This window comes from Cuculus canorus, chromosome 1 (assembly GCF_017976375.1).
Source record: "Cuculus canorus isolate bCucCan1 chromosome 1, bCucCan1.pri, whole genome shotgun sequence".
In the NCBI taxonomy this organism is placed as follows: domain Eukaryota; kingdom Metazoa; phylum Chordata; class Aves; order Cuculiformes; family Cuculidae; genus Cuculus; species Cuculus canorus.
The window spans coordinates 117,326,491-117,344,263 of record NC_071401.1 but is presented as its reverse complement, the minus strand read 5'-3'; the positions used below and the strand labels follow the sequence as shown (position 1 = coordinate 117,344,263).

The 17,773-nt window shown below is 41.2% G+C and overlaps 1 protein-coding gene across 3 annotated transcripts; it reads right to left on the bottom strand.

Moving 5' to 3' along the window:
• Positions 1-107: 107 nt before the first annotated feature.
• ZBTB11 (zinc finger and BTB domain containing 11) lies at positions 108-17,689 on the bottom strand. Of its 3 annotated transcripts, XM_054065893.1 has the most exons (12): positions 17,220-17,236; positions 14,494-15,144; positions 13,485-13,720; positions 12,596-12,827; positions 10,626-11,440; positions 6,719-6,898; positions 6,028-6,264; positions 5,511-5,655; positions 4,341-4,458; positions 2,823-2,981; positions 2,180-2,355; positions 108-1,057 (listed from the first exon to the last, which is right to left on the bottom strand). In XM_054065893.1, exons 3-12 carry the CDS (start codon positions 13,626-13,628, stop codon positions 525-527), a joined length of 2,739 nt encoding a protein of 912 aa, XP_053921868.1. In that variant the 5' UTR covers positions 13,629-13,720; positions 14,494-15,144; positions 17,220-17,236; the 3' UTR covers positions 108-524. The 3 variants fall into 3 exon arrangements, with proteins under 3 accessions (XP_053921868.1, XP_053921853.1, XP_053921860.1); XM_054065878.1 differs by lacking the exon at positions 14,494-15,144 and having other exon boundaries at positions 17,220-17,689; XM_054065885.1 differs by lacking the exon at positions 17,220-17,236 and having other exon boundaries at positions 14,494-15,993.
• Between the last annotated feature and the right edge of the window lie 84 nt (positions 17,690-17,773).

Sequence of the window (17,773 nt, the reverse complement as noted above, 5' to 3'; positions counted from 1 at the left end):
GGTGATGGTGCACTCACCTACCCAAGGAAATAAGCCTCAGATTTTCTGTATGTTGCTTGAAGAATATATGGCACGAAGCATTCTACCATGCCCTTGCCTTGAGGAGTAAACAGGCAGAATCCAGTACAGGTAATTTGCTCACAAACTTGATGAAATGCACATAAAATCAGAAGAAACCACTACCGATACCTGTGCATTTCTAGCGTTTAGTGCAGCCTCTTAATATTTTTTTTTCCTTTTTGTTTTTTAAAAGTTACAGCGTGATACTTACTCCAGGACACAGAAAACATTATTCCAACTTTTTTTTTTTTTTTTTTTTAATACAGTTATGGCCAGTGCAGAAATCTTAGTCCTCAAAGCCTTGGCCCATACTGAAGCATCTTAACTTTTTCCCCATAATGTATAGTGCAGTATTTTGTCACCAAGACGTTCAGAACTAGGGATTAATTGCTTGAAAACAGGTATCACTGTAAGGCTCGGATTCGTAGCTATCCAAGACCTCACCCTTCTTGCTTTCTCATTTACTACATTTGCTCTGTCTTTGTAACATGGGCCACTTCTACTTCTACGGTTTCAATGGCCTGTGTCACTTCAGCCATTTTCTGTCCTTGCTGCTGTGCCAATACATAATTTACAACCTGCATGATGCTTTGGTCAGAAAGAGTCGAGACTGATGTACATTCCTCAGTAGCCGCAACTGCTTCAATGGCTTCAAGTGTTTCTCCTGTCACTACCACAGTCTCAATCTCACCACCACCAACGCTAATCTCAGTTTCTTGTTCCTGCATGTCTGCTGCTAAGATGCTGATGGCGTGCTCCACCTGCGTTCCTTGGTTATGAAACTGAAGAGTGTCCTTTTCCAGCATAATTTTGCAGGGTACGTAGTCCCTATGAAACTTGGTCATGTGCTTCCGTAGTGTCCGGGCATCTATGTAAGCTTCATTGCACACTGGACAAACGTACGGTCGTTCTCCAGTATGCGTCCTCACGTGACGCTTCAATGAACGTGCATCGGCCCAGGCTACTCCACAAGTTAGACATTCAAATGGCTTCACACCTGTTCTCAAAGGGAAGGCAAGGAAAAGATGACTGTCAGTACTCATAAATATGTATGCACAACGATGAGAAATGACAGGGAGGAGAGCAGTATGAAAGAACAAAAGAAATACTGTAACTTTTTCCATATAAAAGATTGTTTACCATTTCTGTACTACAATATAACATTCAATGATAAGATTTTCCACTTTTAAATTTTTTTGTTTTCAAAATTACTTTTATTCTCTCTCCCCTATTTTAAGAATGTACTGCTTAATAAAGTTCTAATTAGTTTTTGCTGGTGATGCCTTTCTGAAATCAGGTTTTACTTAACAGAATTTGTCACTTACATCCTCCTTAAGTCATACTGTTTCTGTAAATCTCACTGTACACATCTCATCAAATCAGCGCTTATTCTCGTTAGCTTGTAATGTCGCTACAGCTTTTTTCCTCCTCCTCCTCCACACCACTTATGTTCAAATACCACATCTGATGTTTCTATAATCTTACTCTCCCTTGTAACATCTGAGTTTTGTGGTTGGCAGCAACAAGCACTATTTCATTACTGGCTTTTCCACTGTAACAGTTACTGTAGATTTAGGGTACCTATTACAGCACACTTTCTCTGCTTAGGAATCAAGAGAAAACGTCTGTTACTATAAAATGCTTTCATATTTTCTTCAAACATCATATAGTTTACTGCTTGTTATAAATCATGAGGCTGACTAATTTCAAACAGTGGTCCTTTTTTAAATTCAGGCGAATCACTCTCCTGTTTGAAGACTATTTGGTTAACTGTGTGTACTTTTCAAACTGGAGAATCTTTTGCATCCAATTTTGTGCTAGATATAGATCTTTTAATCACTTCTAAAAAAGTACCTCTTCCATTAAAGTTCTGAGAAGGATAATTTCTCACTGTCCCTTTGTGTGACTGCAGTTTTAGAAAGATCTCAACAGCCACCTCTGGGAATCACTGGAAGCAAATTAGCAAACCAAGACTGGCATAAAACTAACCGGAGACAATCTGTAACTTCTGTGCATCTTGCAACGCAGGACATAACACAGACTCAGAGAAACAATTAGTTTTCTCCCCATCATGATTTTGGGGGTTGAGGGTTGTCATGACTACTTGTTTTCTACATACCCTCATGATTGTTCATGTGCCTCCTGTATTCCCGGAGTTGTGTGAATTTTCTTCCGCAGTGCTCACAAACTCGTTCCAGATTTTGTTTCGCTCTTCCTTTTTTACCATGTGTGGCTTTCTGTACATGTCTTCTGTACAAAGCTTTCTCATAAAATTCTTTACCACATATATTACACCTAAAACATGTTAAATGAGAAATCTATTGAAAACATTATTCTATGCTCATGTTACATTTTTAAATCAAAATGCACTTTAATTACAGTGGGCAAAGGAATAGTTCCATAATTAGAAAGAATATTGTTGGACTGAGCTACATTTTGTTCTTATTCACAGCCACAAATCTTCCACTTACCATTCCAGAGAAGTAGGATCACATACAAAGCATTTATAACTTCATCAACCATATTTATCCTCTTCCAACTCAACTTACAATGTATTAGTTCCAGGATTGAGCCAGCAGATTATCAATTGGACCACACTATTTGAAGTCACCCATCCATTCTCAAGCACTCAAGAGCCCAGTTAACATCAGTCACTTGATACTTTAACAACGAACTAGGCAGTTCCTTGTTGACTGGCTGTGGGTCAGTATAACCTCATTTTTATTAGTACAATTTCATTTGTTAAATGAATTCCCTCTTACCTGTAAGGGTCTGTGACAGAATGGGACTTTACATGAGAATACCAGTCTTTCTTCCAACTATAACATTTTCCACAGAACTGACACTGAAATGGCTTCACACCTAAATGTTTGTTCATATGCTGCTGAAGATCTCGAGCTTCATAGAAACTCTTTTCACACCTGTAACAGTAAAGAAAGATCTTAGTGATCCTGATTACAAAGGCACTGTAATCCTCTTCTTTAATGGCAACTGAAGACTTTGAGAAGACAACACCTATTATATCATCAGTTATCTATAAAAAACACAATCTCCGGAATATAACTTGAGGACTACTGAAACATTTTTATCTGCTATGGGTAACTACATTCTTTCTTTTCATGGGGAACAATCAAAGGCACACTGACTGGAAGCCACTAGAAATTTGTATTACACCATATGAACTTATCAGGACAGTAACAGACATTTCTTCCCTTAACCAAAGAGGATTATTGATACAAAGATAATCAGGATTTGTTTGCAATGCTCAAATGTATTTTTTTAGAAATTAAAAAACAAATTCAGAATCCTACAAGAAAGCATCTGAAAGTAGTGATAATCATTCTTCAGCTTGCTGAAGGTAAATTCCTAGTTTTCCCTCTAATTATACATTGCTATAGGACCAATATATAAAATTGCAAATCACTAGGCTCCTCTTGGTAGAAAAACTACAGAGGTCAGTCTAATCAGAAACATGCTTTCTCCCTCTGAAAGAAATTCTGCACTTCAGACATCTTTGCCTGATGATCTGCATCTCTTCGTCTTGTAACACTGTAATTATTGCAATTTAATCAAATACCTACTTCACTAGAAAACTTCCACAAACAGTTCAGGAAAATAATTTGAAAGGTTCTTCTATAGTCTGCTTGGTCATGGAAAAAGTATCCATGTTTTGCTAATGTGCTAGGAGACATGCTCTTTCTACTTACAGAGCTTCTGCTAAACTGAAGCCCATAATGCAAAGATATTTAAGTGGTCATATAAGTTTGCTAATGAACTGCAATAGTCAGCAAAAGTCTTAATTCATGATGTTCATGTAGAGCTGTGTCCTAAAAAAAAGCGTGTATTGCAGCGCACACAAGTACATGGCAACATAGACTGTATAGGAACTTTTCAAATTAAACTGAAATCAACTATTACAGTAAAAAAGGGCAAGAACAGACTGAAGGCCTTTGGCCTCTGACAAGCTTACCGCTCTTCTACCTGTCCAGGAAGGATGCTTTAAAACCACATAGCTACCAATGACAGCTACAAGCACAAAGATACTCATTAAAAAACTACTGTACGAAACTAGAGGTAGGTAACATTTGAAAACCAAGCTTTTGCTCCCCAATGCGTACATTAACAAAAGTGCATTTTTTACTCTTGTGCTTTAAAAAAGTCATTCCAGGCCAGTGAACAGTTTTACACTACAACAAGCAACTGCTTTTAATCTTTTAAGACTACAAGGAGCACTAATGCTAAGAAAAAAAGACCACCAACCCCCGCCCTCAACAACTTACTGAGTACACTGATATCCACGAACTTCAGGCTTTGGCTGGTGTTTCTTTATGTGTTTACTGAGTCCTGATGCTCTATGGAAAGATTTTCCACAGATGGAACAAAGATACTTGGATTCGCCTGACAAAAATAACCCAAACAAAACACGTTATGAAGCCAGGCCTCCATATGCCTGGAGTGCTTTGTGAGCGTGTTTTTTCCTTATATAATTTATCTTAAATAGTCAGAGCAGTGCTGCAAAGAGAAGTTGGTTTAATTGCACACAGAAGGAGTTTTTAAGTGTATTTTGTTATGTACCCATGTAATAATACACAGAGAGGGGAGTGGCTACTTTGTAACATTTTTTTAAAACACGGGTGCAACTAGTTAGACAAGAAATAATAACAGTCTAAAAAATTGCCCTCTTGTGTGAAAAGAAACCCCAATTGCCCGTGTTCATATAATATGCAGTTTCTCTAGCAGTGCAGCACTACTTATAGATGACTTATATCTTGAATTTGTGGAACACCACCTTAAAACAAAAGTTTTTCCACTCAAATTCATCAATTTAGGAGTGCTGAGTACTAATATAAATTCTTTCATTTCTGGAACAAATTGCCTTAAAAAATATCTATTACTCTTAATTCCATCCAGCTGGGGAAACAAAAACTGCAGTAGATTTCTGCACATTACAATTTCAGAACTCTGCTTTTATGTTATTATTACATTATTATCTTTTCGTGTGATAAGATCTTTTAAGATATTAGGTGTTATAAAACGTTAGTATTTTTACAGCAAGTCTTGTAAAACATATACGGAGATTATCAGAGATTTAACTTGGCATGCTTTCCTCTGAAAGGATAGGCTGGAAGTATAACTGCTCCAGAGCATTCCAGCCTGCTACCTATCTTTGTTGAATTGACATGATATAGGCATAAATATGTAAATAAAAACATAGGAACAGACCAACCATGATTCACCAACCATGATTCCCTGTTCTTGTGTAGAAAATTGGCATAATGTTGAACTACACTAAAATAAGCCCAGAAAATAAATGTAAAATGACAACTTACCTCTGTTTCAGCCGCCTGACCAGTAGAAGAAAAAGGAGAAACTTTTTTTAAACAGTTCCTTGAACACTGAAGTCCAGCAGCATACAAGAGCCAACCAACATAATCCTTCTCATCACCTACCTGTATGAATGCTCATATGTTCCTGAAGACTTCTTTTTGTGACAAAAGACTTTTCACACAAGTCACACTTGAACTGTTTCTGTACTTCATGGAGAGCTAAGTGCATTTTTAATCCATGCTTATACGTAAAGGTCTTCCCACAAACCTGAAAAAAAACATATCCGGTCAAATAAGACAAATAAAACTCACCATGTAATAGGTTTTTAACTTCAAGCAGAACAAAACTTCCTGGATTTCCTGAGAACCAGGACAGCCAAGCCTGTGATCTCATGTCAGTAGCAGAACTGGTCAGTTAGAAATAGAATATTCAAGCGAAGACATATTTTTAGATGCAGGAATATGAACTTTGATGATTCAACTTCATTCTAGTTTTCTCAGTCTTGGACTACAAGAATTTTCATCAGGAATTTTACAGTAGTTTTTTCCCCCATTTTGAAGTGACCTAAGTTAACCTAAATTTTTGGATAGTGTCATTAATAAAATACTTTATTACACAGTAGAAGGACTTTCTCTTTACCTTGCATGCATGTGGTTTTACACCTGTATGTTTGAGCATATGTATTCTAAGGGAATAGAGCTTAGGTAGTGTTCTCCCACATATATCACATATAAATTCCCGTTTAGTTCTCCCTTTCACTGAAGACACGCTTGTCTCTTCTGCATTAGCAGCTGGACTATTCACTTCGGTCTTCCAAGTATGCCGGACGAGATGGGCTCGAAGGGAAGCACCATACTGGAATTCTTTTTTACACAACTGGAAAAGAAAGTATTACAACTTTACTTCACATTCAATACACAAAAATGATTTAGAAAAAAAAAATAGTCAGGGGTTTTAAGTATAGCAATATGATTAGCTAGGTCTATAACCCGATTCCAATATTTTATCTCAGGTTAATTAATAGCTGTAAGTTTTGAATTGCATGGCTACTGACAGAACCACTAATCGCAACCCAATGAAGCTAACTTTCAGGCTAATCTAAACACAACTGCAAATTTACCGCTAAGCTTAAAAGGAAAACTCACTCTAGCATTCCCAGCCACACAGTGCTGTCAGACCATGTGGCTGCACCACATTTTACCCCCCCAATCCAGATCAGGGCTTCATGCATCTCTTAAATCCATAACTATAATTATTAATGGAATTACTGAATTAATTTTCACAAAGGAGGTTTACAGATGAAAAAACAAACAGCCAAACAACAACTTACCGGGCATTTATAATCTTTGGATCTTTCATGTTTCAGTGTGTGCATTATAAGTGCATAGCGCCGCTGGAACACCATTCCACACTCAGTGCATTTGTGCTGAGCTTCTTCTTCATTATTTTCTGTAGTCTCTCTTTTGGGCTGTTTCATTTTTTTCCCTCTTTGTACAAGCTTCATTGCAACCTAAGTTGGAAAAATATATACCTTCAATGAACTTTACTACACTGTATTTTACATTTCCTATGAAAGTTAGTACTAAAAGCTGATATTTCTACGTGTTACTATAAGACCACTCAATTTTGCTCAGTTTACTTAGCTGCTACAAATTTACCCCTTCTCAGTTCACTGTAAAACTACAGATCTCATGGTGGATGAAAAATTGGTCTTGTTTTAAAACCATAAACATTATAATTAATAAGCAGACAACGACTTATGAGTTCAGAGACAACCAACTATTCATTTCTGAGTAACTGCCTAAGTAAAAACTAAGGCAGATAGTTAGAAAGGAACCACAAAATACTCAGTCAGTCACAATTTCTATCAAATGTTTTCAAACCTTTCCTAAATTCTCAACTTCCCTTTTCAGAATTTACATTTGCTTTACCACAGAAGTCATCAGATTAAAAAAAAAAAGAGTGGCCTAATTAATTACTACCAGACAGCAAAATCTAAACTATTAATAAAAAAAATTTACAGTACTCATGCAAAATTCTTTCTGGTTAAAAGCATTTCAGCTTTTCTAGTGGGTTTTTTTTTCATTAGGTACTAGCAATTTTTGTTAGGCGGTATTGGCAGTGCTACCTGAAGCTCATAGCCTCATTTTCCTTTGTAGAAACTCGCTGTCAGATTCTTTAAAAGCCAAATTGTAAGTGATCAGGCTGATAATTCCTGTATTGGGTATCTCCCCTTCAGGTTTCTGAGAATAAAGCAAGGGAAAAAAGCACATGCATCCCTATTTCTTCTTCCTGGTATCTCAACAACTGAAGCATCTCACAGTTTTTGAAAACATGCTAGCTCTTACACATCTCAAAACCAAATTGAAACTCAACACACAGACAACATTGTAATTTTTTAAAACTTTGCTGTTGCTCTGAAAACTTATGCAAACTTGGCTAAATTGTGAAGCCACAAAAATAACTTTGTTTAGTAGATGATTAGTAAGAGCCTGAAAAATAATCCATTTATACAAAGCAAGTTTCATCCCCAATGTCTCCATGCCAATGCAGTTACTCTAATTCAAAAGTCAGCAGCACTTTTGCTCTCTTTCCAGTTATACTTCCAGTGTCAAAATTGGAAACCCAGGAAGGAGCATCTCCTCCCCAATGCTTATATGACATTCGGTGGCTCAGAGGGGAGTTGAGGGAGGAATGAGACAAAAATGCTAAAAGTTATTAAATAAGCTAGGAAAGCAGAAACCTATTCCTGAGTCCAATTCTGAGCAATTACCTAAGCCAATTTATTTTTTCCACAGGTGGCCACTGTCTGTAGAACTCAACTGTTAAGGGGCTAGATTTAAAAACTCCAAAATAAGCTAACAGGAGCTGTTCCTGAATATAGTTATTCCCAAAACAGAACAAAACCTTATAATTCTCCAGCCATCATAAATACGCTGGTCAAGTACTTTGATTGTGTCAGTTTTAACATCTGGGCTTTAAGTCATCCATCTGTAAAAGAAGACTAATGCCATGATGTCTATCTAGGAGGGCATTGTAATCAAGACAAATTCTTCCCTGCCTGTGGGACTGATGGCTCTAGTATGTAAAAATCTCACAGAACACCTCTGGCAATTAACAGTTCTTCCTAAGATTTAGCCAATGTGGAATCAATAATGCAAAGCGTACTCTGTCATATAAACAGATGTATTAACACTCAGCAAGGTGAACATCTATCCAGAAACACTAGAAGAGTAAAGGCTCCTTAAGGGGAAAGAGAAAGAAGACAGTTTCATTAAAAAAAAAAAAAAGTAATTGAAACAACTTGTACAATTCCTAAACATTTAATAAATCTGAGTGCTTGAATTGCTCATAAAAGAGCTCTTCAAACCATTTTTTAACTGACCCCAATCTGAAGTTAGCAGGATTGCATTATCGTAACTTATGACTAAGTTTTCAGGTTTACATACAACATCAAATTTTTCATTCCCAACGCTCTTTTTTTTTCTTTTTTCAGGTTGGAAAGGACCCACTGGATCATCGAGTCCAACCATTCACAACACTCCCTTAAACCATGCCCCTAAGCACTTCATCAACCCGTTCCTTAAACACCTCCAGGGAAGGCGACTCGACCACCTCCCTGGGCAGCCTGTTCCAGTGCCCAATGACTCTTTCTGTGAAGAAATTTTTTCTGATATCCAGCCTGAACCTCCCCTGGTGGAGCTTCAGGCCATTCCCCCTCGTCCTGTCCTCAGTCACTTGGGAGAAGAGGCCAGCTCCCTCCTCTCCACAACCTCCTTTCAGGTAGTTGTAGAGAGTAATAAGGTCTCCCCTCAGCCTCCTCTTCTCCAGGCTCTGGAGACAACCCCAGCTCTCTCAGCCAATCCTCATAAGACTTGTTCTCCAGCCCCCTCACCAGCTTCGTTGCTCTTCTCTGGACACACTCCAGAGCCTCAACATTCTTCTTGTGGTGAGGGGTCCAGAACTGAACACAGTACTCAAGGTGCGGTCTCACCAGTGCTGAGTACAGAGGGAGAATCACCTCCCTGGACCTGATGGTCACACTGTTTCTGATACAAGCCAAGATGCCGTTGGCCTTCTTGGCCACCTGGGCACACTGCTGGCTCATGTTCAGTCGGCTGTCAACCAACACCCCCAGGTCCTTCTCCTCTGTACAGCTCTCCAGCCATTCTTCCCCTAGTCCGTAGCACTGCATAGGGTTGTTGTGCCCCAAGCACAGGAGCCAGCATTGTTGAACCTCATGCCATTGGCCTCAGCCCAGTGGTCCAGCCTGTTAAGATCCCTTTGCAGAGCCTCCCTACCCTCCAGCAGATCCACACTTCCACCCAGCTTAGTGTCATCCGCAAACTTGCTGAGGGTGCACTCAATGCCTTCATCCAGATCATTGATAAAGACATTGAACAGGGCTGGACCCAGTACCAAGCCCTGAGGAACCCCACTTGTGACTGGCCTCCAGCTGGAGTTAACTCCATTGACCACCACTCTCTGGGCCCGGCCATCCAACCAGTTTTCAACCCAGGAGAGTGTGCGCCCATCCAGGCCAGAGGCTGACAGTTTCTGAAGCAGAATGCTGTGAGAAACTGTGTCAAAGGCTTTACCGAAGTCCAAGAAGACTACATCCACAGCCTTTCCCCCATCCAGTAGTCTAGTCATTTTGTCATAGAAGGCGATCAGGTTAGTTTGGCAAGATCTGCCTTTTGTAAACCCATGTTGACTGGGCCTGAACACCTGGTTCTCTTGCATGCGCTTCACAATAGCACTCAAGATTACCCGTTCCATGACTTTCCCCGGCACTGAAATTCTGTTTCATTCTGTGTTCCATTCTTTCCCTGGCACTCTGTTTCAACTTTAAACGAATGTAGGGTCTCACTGCTCTAACAGATAAACATGAAGTCTATGGCTGACCTACACACATACTAGATAAGAATTAAATTCCCAGATCATTAATCATTTTAGGGAAGATACACCTTCTGTTTAACCACAACAAGTAGTGAGGAGATATTCAAGATTCTAAGGTCGCCAAGAACTCTAAAGATTTTCCATATGGAAGGAATTTTGACGCCAATGGTCTTTTTGCACAACTGTCACATCTTAGGAGTTACTTTGTTTTGCAATAACGTTAATCACTCAAAAAAGAAAAACATTTGCCAGTGCTTGAAATTGGGAAACATCCCTTTGAGATTGGTCTCAAAACATTGGATTATTACTGACAACGGGCCTAAAGACACATAGAATACCTGCTGTATTGCAGATTTAGGATTTGTCTTTCTATTTTGTAGTTTTTTTTCAATTCCTTTATGCAATCTGATATATCCCCCTTCACTAACAGAACGCTGGCGAAGCTTGCTTTTGTACGTATCATCTTGGCTTGAAGCTAGGCTTTCTGGTTGTGAAATTGAAATGCTCTGTTCTGTACTATGCATGCCATGTTTTTGCTTGAGTGTTTCCGAGGAGTCTTCAGAAGCAGTATCCACATTTGCTTTACCACTTTCATTTTGATTTATCTCAGCATCACTTTGACTTCGTGTGTCCATGGCTTCCACAGCTGACTGCTCAGCCTCTGTGAGAGATACAGTGCTGTTTGAAATGCTCTCCAGCAGCTCTATCTTGACGTATTTTTCAGTTGTTTCACACTGCTTCACAGGCTTTAAAAGATCATCTGGTGTGGGCTTCGCAGGCTCTGGGAGCAAGAGGTCAGGCTGGGGTGCTGCTGTCTCCTCTGGCCCAGCAGAGGAAAGAGCTCCATTTACAGCTACTGGCACTTCACCGGCTGAGAGCTCAGGTTGCTCAGCACCATCTACAGGATGCATCTCAGCTTCAGTCTGTTCTACTAAATTTTGTGTTGACTCTACCGTTTGAATATCTCCCTTTTGGTACACTGTAATCTGTTTCTCTTCCATCTGTTTGTGCACATTTTCACAGATTTCAAGGACCTCTGACATGAAGAGATGCCGGGCAAGCATGGCCACTTCTGCCATACTACAGAAGTCAAAAGTTAATTCTGAAGTATAAGCAAATTCCAATAGAGGCAGGAAGCTGGACTTGCAGAACCCTACCAGGAATAAAACAAGAGATTAGAGCAAACACTGATGACCCCAAAGTACACCAAAATACCCCATGACGGATACAACAGTTCACCTTTGATACCATCAAGTCTGAAATCTGGAGTGAAATACACTTGCAATTAACATTGAAGCCCCACCACTGGGACTCAATCACTTATTATTTATGCAAAACTGTCCCGTTTGTGTATTTTCTAAGTGGAAGTGAGCTCTGACAAGTTTTCCAATAAGTAAGTAGAACTGAGGTATTTTCACAATAAAATTCCCCAGATAAACCTTTCAAGATGCTGGGAGAGCCACAACATTTTTGAAGCGGATTAACCCCAATTCAACCAAAGTCTTTCTGGACCTGCTACATTCAGAAAGTAGTCAGGACTTAAGTAACAACAAATGTGTCAGAAAAATAAGACAAGAAAGTGACCAATGAATAAAATGAAGATAAGGATATATAGATAGAAGTGCTTAAAAACAAGCATTTGGTATAATTCTCCACAGTTTTGTAGATTACATATCAAATACTTAATTTGGGGGGACCTTCTGGACCATCATACTAGAAATCCATTCTTCATGCAGAGACAGACACAGTTAAGAATCTAACCAGAACACAACACAGCAAGCATATCTCCTGTACAGTATTCTTCATCACTACAAAGCTATTTTTAGAACATTTATTTTAGGATCATCTCCTATCTTTTAGGAACCAGAAAGTTTGAGAGAAAAAGCAGAAACACATATAACAGTGTTTTAAAGACACAAGAAACAATTTGACATTTGTTCAGCAAAACAGCTGTCTGGGAAGACAGTAAACATCCTCTCTTGATGCATTCAAGCATTTGATTGTGTTCCCTTTTTTAATGTTTGTGACTAATACAAGGAGGAAATACACCTAAGCAATCAATCCAAAGTTTCTCAGAAACTTTTAGATGAAATCACATAGTCCATTCAACACAGAATACCAGATTATGCAAAACCAGAGCAATTACTTTAGCATTGAAGTCCACACAAAATACTTTTATATTAAAAGACTGAAAAAAGCAAGAAAAAAATATTTGGTTGTCTTGAACACTCAAAAAAGACCAAATCAAATACTGTACACCTTACTTAGGATATTACGATTTCTAGCTTTGAAACCCACAACAATTCACCTGACAGGTCCACTACAGCTTCATGACTAGAGACAGCTCCCTTTTCAATGAAGAGCTCTCGGAAGTACTCGCTGTTGGCTGCCAAGACAGATTTGTGAGCTCTGTACTCCTCTCCTTCAATCAGCAGAGTCACATCACAGAACTGATTGGAAAGCCTCTGCTGATTCAGTTGCTTTAAGACTGACAGACAATGTTTGGAAGATGACTGCTTCACAAGGCCCTTACTGTCAACCTGTCATAAACAACATTATGAGAACTTCATTACATTTAGATCGTGCTTTTTCAAGCATTCACACAGAAAGACATTTTCTGCAACCATGCAATCAATTCAAGCCCATATAACACACGGCTTAACTTTATTATTGTTTTCTTTCTTTAAATTCATCCAGTCTCACCCTCCCTCCAAACGCAGTTAAAACAGACAACTAGGAAAATGGAAAGACACAGGTATTCAAACTGTTCTTTGACCATTTTTTTCAATTCTACAGTCAGACGGTTTCTAGATTCAAATGCCTTTACATGTGTACGAGACTCCATTATGATCAAGAATTTTACATATAAATATAGTATCATTTATTAAGCAACAGAGATAGATTCCATTAGAATCTTGTATGTGGTGCTTAACTACTTCTACATTTACCATTAATTTTCCCTTGGGTCTTATGTTTATAAATAGAAGTCAGAGTGATTTTGTTTTCCAAAGATGACACACTATTAATTAATTTCATGTCACATACACCAGTAACCCGTTTCTACACATTAAATATCTTTGCCAAAAATTACATCATCTTCTTGTTGCAAGTTTATCACAACAATGGGAAATAAGTATGTGACTAAGAACACATTAACAAACATCTTGCATACAGTCAGATCAAACTATGGTACTTACAAATACAAGCTCATGCTTTGCTATTGGCTTCTTCTTCACAGGCTTTGGGGATGCAGCTGGGATTGATGCTGTATTACTCAATTCATCATCTGTTTCATTACTATCTTCATGAGATTTTGCATCCAATCCTAGTTCCTCTAGCATTTCAGATGGATCTGACAGAGATCTAGAGCGATCTAGCTTTTCCTGGCACTTGCTGCATTCTTTAATGTAATCTTTAACCTGCTTAAGAATACCTAAGAAAAATTAACAGAGCTTAATTAGGCTTCTAATCTTAACTTAATTTACCTTATACACTTAATTGAATATGTAGGTGATTAGCAAAACAATACTACATACTTGCTAAAAAAAAAACCAGTCAGCACTAATACCTTCCTCCTTTTTACCAGTTCTGCTTCTCTCACACTATTGTATGTCTCTACTGTAACCCACTGTTAATTTGACATAGAACATTTGAAACATCACTATAACAAGCAGACCATCCTACAAAGATAATAACGCTAGAAAAAAAAATTTCTATTTACACATTCACCCTAAGAATCCCACAACAATGAAAGATCCCATGTTAAGCCCACAAAAGTGGATCTCGGCTTGCTCTTACTGAAGGGGATAAGAATTGGAAGGCTCACCTAAAGGATTTTGCAAAATTGGGACCAACCGTGTTATATGCAAGGACACTGATAGGTATTTTTAACAGAGATTTACATTAACTGCCCACGACTTTAGAATTTAAAGAAATTAATTTCCCACCACTACTTTAATCAGTGTAACTGAATAATTTTAGATACTCAATGGTTCCTAAGCTCAGTGTCCTCTTCTAGGTACCACAGCACTTCTAGTGTATGGCTTTCCACCCAAATTCGTTTTTGTCACTAGGACAATATAAAAGCATTTATAAAACTAGTCATGTCTCTCTCTCTCCAGTTCAAAATATAGCACAGCTCAAAAACTTGGCTAACTTGCACTGCTCACACCTTTTCAAAGCATGAGATCCACAGTCATTACATACCGATCTCTCTAAGTGTCAAGAAAATATGGACTTCAAGCAACCAAAGACATTTATGCCCATTTCAAACATTTCTACATCTCCTTGTTTTCATCCAAAACGATGTCTAGTTCCCAGGACAGAAGGTTTCTGGTCTTCAGTTCCCATATTTAACACCATTCCTGGACACTCGGACACACTCTAGCCTGTTGCTTCCCAGTTACAGAGCAGGCAGAAAGACTGGCACCCGTATCAGGATGATGGCTGGGTCAAGGCCACTGTCCACCAGTTGCAGAAGAGTATTATAATGGCAGGAGAAAACAGTGTTTTCAAGGAGACGCAGACAAGAAACAAAACATTTGAACTGAAAGCAGGGCATGCGTTTTGGTATTCACAGTGCAAGAGAAATAAAAGGATATAGGCTGTGCAAACAAAGGTAACCAATAAGATCAAAAGCTGTAGAATACAGTATGCCCTCTTCTGACAAACAGAAGATCTCCTGAGGTCCATTAAGGAAGTTTCTGGCATAGGATGGCAGGAAATGCTAGAACAGGCCAGTATCAGGCAGACGATGAGGAACCCAATAAAGGCAAGACCACCATCATCCAAAATGGTCCTTTTTCACATCAAATATCTTCCAGTCAATGAGACCTGGACTGCACAGATGGGCTGCAACTAGAACAAAAAGCCTCCAAATTAAAATAGGGAGAACTAAAGCTGAAATGACAGACATGTTGACTGATGGACCATAAAAGCAGTACAGAGACTTGGTCCTGGGCAACAGAAAAGCGGGACATTTGTTTAACAGATAGATAAGACTTAAAGTAGAACACCAAATCCAAAGGGAATGCAGATATCAAGTGATTGGTTCAGCCAAAAGAAAGCCCTGACGGGCAGTTATTGCTGTTCATAAACTACCATTTCTGTCTGCTATGACATCACTCAGGACCCAACTGAGAATTAGTCTGGTCTTTCAGTTTTCCATTGGAAGAAAGAGATAAATATAACAATGAGTGCAAGGACTACAAACCACCACTGGCACTCTACTGTTGAAATGCACCATCCATGCACCAGCTAGAAAAGTTATCATGATGTTAAAAGCTGAACTAGGTCATGTGGAGTGGATTATTGCCCTACACAGGACGTAAACGTGGAGAAACTCCTACCTTAAGCAAGCTGTACACAATACTTGGATGGGGACAGCCATGTTCTGTATTTCCTTATTTTCCAAAAAGCACTGCTACCACGTAAGGTTTGCTGACCAAGGTGCAACTGGTACAGCAGGAGTGATCCCCAGCCGCAGCCTGCACACCATGTGCTTCAAGACAGGGTGTGTGAAAGCACCAGCCAGCACCTTGCCTTCTCCCGGGAGGGCACACACCCCCCTGCCATCCTCTGCATAAATTCAGGATGCAGAGGGCTGCAATCCCGAACCCAGGCTCCTATGGTCGTCTTCCCTGCATCAGCCAGGCCTCCTCACTTATCCTCTCCTCCCCGCTTATTTCCCCCTACCCTCTCTTATCCTCTCCTATTCCCCACTATCCTCCTCTCCCTCCTCATCCCCTCCATTTTCCTCTCCCCACGTTTAACCCCTCATCCTCCTGTCTCCCCTTATTCCCCCCATTGCCCTGTCCCCTATTATCCTCCTCTGCTCCTTTAGCCCCCTATCCTCCCCTTCATCTTTCCTTTCCCACTTATCCTCCCTATCCTCCCCCCCTACACTTATTCTCCCATACCCCTGCCCTCCCATTCACCCCTGCTATCCTCCTGTCCCCCCTTATCCTACCCTATCTTCCTCTTCCCCTCTTCTTTCCCCCTTATCCCCATCTTCCTCTTTAACCCCCTGTTCTTCTCTCCTCACACTTATTTCCCCCATCCTCCTGTCCCCCCTTATTTCCCTCCCTTCCCCTCCATCCTTCTCTCCCCTCACTTACTGCCTTACCTTTCCTTCCTCCATCCACTTCTCATTTCTCCCATCCTCCTCTCCCCACTTATCCTCCCCATCCTCCTGTCCCCTCTTATCCTCCCCATCCTCCCTTCTCCCCCTTCTTCTCTCCCCACTTATCCCTTCATCCTCTCTTCCCTTATTTTCCCTTATTCTCCTTCTCAGCCTTATCCCCCATCCTCCCTTCCCCATCATCCCTATTCTTCCCTCCCCCCTTATTTCCCCATCCTCCTGCCCCTCATTTCCCCCGTCTTTCCTTTCCCTCTTATCTCCCCTATCTTCCCCTTTATCCCTGTCCTTCCCTCCCCCTACTTACCCCCTTACCCCTATCCTCCTGTCCCTCTTTGTCCCCCATCCTTCTCTCCCCACTTATCCCCCCTACTTTTCCTTCCCCCAATCCTCTCTTCCTTCACTTCCCCTATCTTCCTTTCTCCTTATCCCCTCTATCCTCCTGTCCATCTTCATCTTCCCCTTCCCCCTTATCCCCGTCCTTCCCTCCCCCTACTTCCCCCTTTCCTTTCCCCCATAATTCCCTCATCCTTCTCTCTCCCCACTTATTCCTCCTACCTTTCCTTCCCCATCCTCCCCTCCCTCGTTTCCTCCCTCCTCCTCTTTCCCATTATCCCTCCTATTCCCCCTTACACCCTCCTATCCTCCTGCCCCCCCCTTATCCTCCCTTTCCCACTCATCTTTCCGTACCCCCTCATCCCCGTCCTTCCCTCCCCTCACTTACCTTTCCTTCCCCCCTATCTTCCTGTTCCCCCTTTACCCCCCGTCCCTCTTCCCCCTTATCCGCCCCGCTCACCTCTCCACCAGTACTTCTGCGAGAGCCCCTGCCATGTCTGCAGGCGGGTACGGTGCGCGCCGTCCGGGGCCAGGTGCGCGGCGCGGATGAGCCCCCGACGGCGCTCGGCCTGTAACACCACCTCCAGCTCGGCGAAGCGCTGCTGGTCGCGCTGCCGCCGCTGGTAGAACAAGGTGCCGCCTCGCACCACGTAGCACGCGGCCGCCTTGCGGATCTTCCGCTTGGCGTTGCCCTCCGTGCCCGGCGCGTATGGCTCCCGCTCGTTCGTCAGGTACCGCAGGATCGCCAGGTAGCTCTCCTCGCTGGACATGGCGGGGGGGGCACCTGCGGGGAACCCCCCGCTCGCCGGTCACGCCGCTCCCCGCCCGTGGGGAAGGAGGGCGGCGGGAGCCCGGGCCCCGGGGGGGAACTGGAGTTTCGGAGCCAGCGGCGGCGGGTGGGAGGGAGAAAAGCTCGGGCAACGGCAAAAGCGGCGGAAAGACAAAATGGCTGCTGCACAAGAGGAAGTGAGGTCGAGAGCCCTCGCGCGTGGGAGGGGCGTGCGCGCGGCGAAG

Excerpts from the sequence above, each read along its gene's own strand:
- ZBTB11 (XM_054065878.1), bottom strand. The coding sequence starts at position 17,529 with ATGTCCAGCGAGGAGAGCTACCTGGCGATCCTGCGGTACCTGACGAAC. Across the intron at positions 6,899-10,625 it reads CTAAATCTGCAATACAGCAG|GTTGCAATGAAGCTTGTACA; the intron begins GTATTCTATGTG and ends TTTCCAACTTAG. Across the intron at positions 4,459-5,510 it reads ACATATGAGCATTCATACAG|GCGAATCCAAGTATCTTTGT; the intron begins GTAGGTGATGAG and ends TATTTTTGTCAG.